This window comes from Pleurodeles waltl, chromosome 1_1, assembly GCF_031143425.1.
Source record: "Pleurodeles waltl isolate 20211129_DDA chromosome 1_1, aPleWal1.hap1.20221129, whole genome shotgun sequence".
NCBI lineage: Eukaryota > Metazoa > Chordata > Amphibia > Caudata > Salamandridae > Pleurodeles > Pleurodeles waltl.
In genome coordinates this window covers 412,510,856-412,516,855 of record NC_090436.1, presented here as the reverse complement: position 1 = coordinate 412,516,855, position 6,000 = coordinate 412,510,856, and the positions used below count along the sequence as shown (strand labels likewise).

Genomic DNA, 6,000 nt, shown 5'->3' with positions numbered 1-6,000 from the left:
GTCACACGTGGGGCATATAAATATCACACGTAAAAACACTGCCAATGACATGCTCTTCTTGCCTACTCAAAAAAGAAGGACTTTGTAGTTGCTGGCCCAACTGATCCAATGCATTATCCAGGCGCCCCACAGCAGAAACCGGACATCCTGGACATTGTCGTCATGAAGAACGTTTTGCAGTCTATAGAGCTAGAGACTTTAGCAGCACTGACGTCTGACCAAAACCCGGTTTTGGTCACTGTTGGAGACAAAATTGAATGCCAACAGCAGGGAAAAGGTACAATTACAAAAAGGCAGACTGGTACCTCTACAAGAGAAACTTGGATGAAACTTGACTCTTGATCCAATACGCTGTATTAAAGACATTGACCAAGCTGTTGAGTGCTTCACCGATGCAGTCCACACTGCCATCAAAGGCAGCATTTCTCAACAGACACCTCAATGCTGGTCCATCTACGACCTCCCAAGTGGCATCAAGCACTCAATAACCGAGAAGAACAGAGCACGAAGACAGTGGCAGAAGTATCGCACCCCAGACCTGCTGAAGACACAAATAAGCCAACACAGAGGTGAAAAATGGGAAGCAGCAGCACGCCATCTGAAGGATTCAGACAATTCTCTCTGGAGAATGACATGGCGCCTGACTGGACGAAAGGAAACAAACCCACCAATACAAAGGAAGACTCACCTGGCATGCAGCAACAGAGACAAGGCAGAGGTCCTGGCTGACACCCTGGAGACATCCTTCAAGCCCAACCAGGCCAGCAAATTGACAGTAGAAGTAGAGCAAGAAACCACCAAGCATTACCTGGAGCATTTTCTGGAAACAGAAGCTGCAACCATAGAGGAATGGTCAAGTGACGAAATACGAAGCCTGATAAAGAAGCTGAAAAAATGGCAAGGCCCCAGGAAAAGACGGAGTAACCAACCAAGCTATCAAGATGCTCCCAAATGCAGCAATTGATTGCCGTGCTGAAATCTTCAGTGCATGTCTCCAGCATCAGCATTTCCCTAAAGCCTGGAAAGAAGCAAGAGTCATTGTATTCCCTAAGGCTAGGAAACCACAAAGAGATCCTGCAAACTACTGCACTATAAGTGTGCTAGCTGGCCTATCAAAGTTTTTTGAAAAGGTAATACTTGCACGTCTCAGTGACTTTGCAACAAGCAAAAACCTTCATGTCAAAGAACAGTTTAGGCGCCAGAAAGAACATTCTACAATTCACCAACCTCTCAGAGTTGTGGACATTATTAGCCACGGATTCAACATCAATAAATCAACCAGCGTTGTCTTCCTGGACATAGCCAAAGCTTTCGTCCGAGTATGGCACAAGGGACTAATCTACAAGCTTATTAAGCTGAAGTTTCCCAGATATCTGGTAGAGCTGCTGTCTAGCTACCTGGAAGAACGCACCTTCCATGTGGCAATGCGTGAGGAATGCTAAACTGTATGCCCTATTCTGGCTGGAGTGCCTCAGGGATCAATCCTTGGACCGTTCCTCTTTAATATATTTACAAATAAAATTTCCAAAACAGACCTTGCTTTCTACGCCGATGATCTTGCAGTCATCTCCCAATCTTTCTGCGACAAGGAAGCGGCAAAGAACCTTGAAGCCTCGCTCAGTAAAATCTCTGGATGGTACAGCGACTGGCAGATGAACCTCAACACAAGCAAAACCACAGCTACATTGTTCACCAGAAAGCAGATCAAAAAGCAACCATAGATCTGTCTCAATGGAGAGGAGATAAAGTGTGAAAACAGCAGCTCATACCTAGGGGTGACACTTGACTCCAAAGTTAGCTGGAAATACACACCGAGAAGACATGCCAGAAAGCAACAACCAAACTGGCTGCATTTTACCCGCTTCTGAGAACTAAATCAATACCTATGTGGAGCAAAGTGCGCGCTATAAACACAATTATTCGTCCCACAATTAAATATGCTTCACCAGTGTGGAGCGGTTGCAAGCAGGAATCAGAAGCCTCTGAAGACACTACAGAACAAGGCCTTACAGATAGCTACAGGTGCTCCTTGCTTTGCAAGAAAAGCAGAACTCCACAGAGATTTGGGGGTTGAGATGTTGGATGACCACTCCGCAAAATCAATGTTTATTTCTACAAAGGATTAGATCAAAAAGAAAAGCCACTGATCAAGAAACTTGGTGATATTTCTGCAAACCCTTTTGACCGCTATCTGCGGCCCATCACATCACTGACCATGTGACCCAACGTCAACTGTGACAAAGAGTCACAGATCAATAAGCAAACAAAACAGTGACTTAACAAGCTCAAAATGTATACCGAGTAATGAGGCTACCGCCTCAGAATCCAAAGCACACCACTGTCAGAAGAAAACTGACAGCCAGAGAAGAAAACTGTGCAGACTGCCAACAGACCATTCACACATAGACGTTCCCAAATTTCAGCATACATAACTTGGAGCTAACAAGTTGACTACTATATGGATTGTGATAAATTGATTTGCGTGTAAGTATCAAGGTGTTCATACGACTCACTGTGTATAACACCTATATGACCGCACAGTCCTGTGTTGCGGGATATTTCCCGACACGTTTTCTGCGGGTTATGTCTACTCTTCGGGTAGTGTAGTTCACATGCTCTGGGCTGGGGAAGTCACAGTGCGGGATCGGATACCATTGGAACTACAACACCCAAAAGACCCTGCTGATAAAGTTATTCACTCTGACCGCACCCACCGTATTTATAAGAAGGCGTCAAGTAAAAAAATATCTGCGTAGAGAAAAGTGTCTCTCGGAAGCGCGCGGTTAGGTGTGAGGCCGCACCATGGAGGCGGGAGACGCTCACGACCTTTCTGACTGCGATAGCGACAGGACGATGGTGGAAGGCTCTGTTGTCGACAGTGATTTCGAAGAGGACGAGTTGCACGTGAACAGGTGATGAGGAGGCCCGAAGCATCTCTAACAAGTGTAACCTGGAAGGATACTAGGATGGGTAATGGGAGGGGCCGAGTTACAGAAACGACACTATGGCAATATTCATACACGCAGTGCTGCAAATGAGGGTGCCAGGCCGAGCCCGGATCTGGTAGCTATTTTTAAGCCACATCGGGATTCGTCTGGCAACATATCTGGTGCAGTTTGCCGACATTTGAACACGTTGCACGCCCTCACTGTGGGATTTTATTCCTAGAGGAAGTTGGGGTCAGAGTGTCCCACCAAATACTGAGAATTTGTTTATTTTTTGCTCTTCAGGAACAACTAAGAGCTGGCATGGGAGAATTAATTTGTGTAACATTGTCAGGCATATTTTCTGAGTTGTTAATCAGTGCTTTAAATGGACCGGTACTGACACTTTTTAAATGTTGCAAGGTAGTGTACCTGCACTTATCAAGATAAACGTAATACTTTAAATCGGAGAGTACCGGCACTTCTCAGAAAGTACTTCTATTTCAAGCACCGTTGTTAATTATTCCTCCGTTAGCTCTAATCATTTTGAAACGATTTAGTCAGATCTTTTATACGTCCTTAATGGTTTAGTTATCTGTGTAATGTGGGGCTCTAGGCCCTCATGCTTGTAAGGAAGGTGACGCAGACACGGTGGTAGGGTGGTATTGAACTGGCCTCAGGCACGTGCGCCCGGCCCCTTTTATTGGCAGGGTCACCTGACTGGTGACGCCTGTGTTGGGTGGGTGTGGGTTATACAAGTAAGACCAGCCCTCAGCAGAGTGGCTGACAGAAACACTAGAATGAGTCCAGCTGGACTCTACAATCTGTATGATCTTTTAGGTTTATATTTCAGAAGGATATATGTATCCGAATCATAATGTGAACGTTATAAGCTAGTGAAGTGGGATATTTTGAAATAACAACCGGGGAATGTAGTTTCCTCATTGACTTCTATTAAAGAAGAGGCACTTTTAGGAATGGGGAATGGAAACTGTAATAACACCATACGTTAGTTATAACGCATCTCCCCCACCCCCCTAAACAAACACATAGAGCCTCATCATTCCATGGCACGTACAAACAGGTGAGTGCATAAGGGGAGAAAAAGATGGGAAACTGGTAAAGGAACGGTTATGTAAGGAAGCATTTCAAAATCACAAGTTAATATATATGTAACGCCTCCCTTTCCGTAAGCAAAAGGAGTAAAAGTAAATAATCAACGTTAAGGAAAATATAAAAATTGCAAAAAAGAATGTTGCAATTACATCACAACAAAAATGTGATGCCATTTCAAAGTTTAACGGTCCCTTGTTATTTTGTCATCATCGTGAACATTCCCACTTGTAGCTAAGGTGCCATTTCTTATTTGGACTTCATGGACAAAGATATGTTTAAGTATTCTATCACCACTCCAGGTCTGGCCAATCATCAATGGCAGCTGGTGCAATTTAAAAATGTTTTGGTGTAAATGCATGTCCTATGTTGAATTTAGCAAGCAAAGCACACCAGCCCAGCTTTTTTCAAAAGGGTACTGCGGTATTCTCTCCCAAGAAAATATGGATAACTAGAGGGCATGGAGTTGCCTTTTAAAACATAGTATGATATGTACAAGAAAGAGCCATTGGGCTCCGTCAGGGCTGCTATTGGTAGGTGGCTGTTACATGATGGATCCCACATAGTGTTCACAGCCCTGTCTGGATGGACCTCTCCGCTTCTGCACATTGTAGTCTGCAGCGAAAAATGCCTAATGCCCAAGGAGGGCAGCCAGTGCTAATATGAGCCAGTGGTTGCAGGTAGAACTCCCACCGCTCATTTTTGGGGACCATTACTGATTTTTGCCTTATCAGATTTTGACCCCAGAGCAAGAGAGAGAAAAACACACATAGGGGAAAGAAGTAGGAAGAGAGAGATGGAAACCAATGTACAAGGGAGCAAGCAGGACAAGCAAGAGTGAGTTAAAGGGGGTAGGAGTGCCATTGAAGGATTAAAGAGCCATGAGGCTGAATAAAGACTACGCAGGCTTGATATTCAGCACACTGACATTCAGTAGTTCTGTCCGTGGTCTTCTGAGCAAAACCTTAGTCCGTGTAACTTATTATTTTACAAATTGAGCACTGAATAGGTCTTTGCCCCGTTTGTTTGCATGACTACAATTGTATGTGCTCCCAGTAGAGGTGTTGTAATTAGAGGCAAACATAACGTTGAATGTATGCACATAACAAGTGGAAGCCTTAACAGTGCACTAAGAAAATTAAAATGGCTGTCGTAAAGCGGAATCAATCTGAAATTCTTTAAAAGGTGAGAGTGCTACTCAAATGACACACGTTGGTGGTACCCTTAAAGGGTTACTTATTTAAGTGCACAGAGCTCCCTTTTAATATTTTCTCCTCACACATCAGTTTTACTTTGCTGGTAAAAACATAAATAAAACACTTGGGGGGGGTCATAATGACCCTGACGGAAGGCAGAGAAGCGGCGGTAAGACCGCCAACAGGCTGGCGGTCCTTTTTTTTGTATTATGACCATGCTGGTTACTGCCATGGTCATCCGCCGGTTCTCCGTTCTGCCTGCCAGGGCCTAGACAACTGCCGGACTGGAGACCTGGGTCTCCAGCCCGGTGGCTGTCACGATACCGCCGGCAGTATTTTGACCCGGCTTACCGCCGTGGATTTCCTGCGGTTGGAACCACCATGAAATCCATGGCGGTAAGCACTATCAATGCCAGGGAATTAGTTCCCTGGCACTGATAAGGGTCTCTCCCTCCCCTACACAACCCCTGCCACCCCCCAAAGGTGGCAGGGCCCCCCTCCCCATCCCGACCCCCAACATCACAGAACTCACACACGACATGCACGCAGGCACCACCAACACACACACCGACATACATGCCTACATCCACACACACAGTCAGACACGCACACCCACATACAAACATACACGCACACATCCATACAGACATACCCACAGGCATACACGCACTCATTCCCAAAACACGCAACACCCCCGCAAGCATACACGCACTCACACAGCCCCTCTACATACAGACGCACACCCCCATGCACCCACACAACACCCT

The 6,000-nt window shown here is 45.5% G+C and overlaps 1 protein-coding gene across 2 annotated transcripts in view; it reads left to right on the top strand.

Annotated features, from left to right (window-relative positions):
* The first annotated feature begins 2,687 nt into the window (after positions 1-2,687).
* ANKRD31 (ankyrin repeat domain 31) overlaps positions 2,688-6,000 on the top strand; it is a 654,832-nt gene continuing 651,519 nt past the window's right edge. The window contains exon 1 of one of the 2 annotated variants that reach the window (XM_069218867.1): positions 2,688-2,912. Coding sequence is in view for 1 of the 2 variants with exons in the window: in XM_069218858.1 (XP_069074959.1) it covers positions 2,803-2,912 (110 nt within the window). In the remaining variant the exon portion in view is untranslated. The remainder of the gene's footprint in view (positions 2,913-6,000) is intronic. The other variant, XM_069218858.1, reaches the window with a different exon arrangement.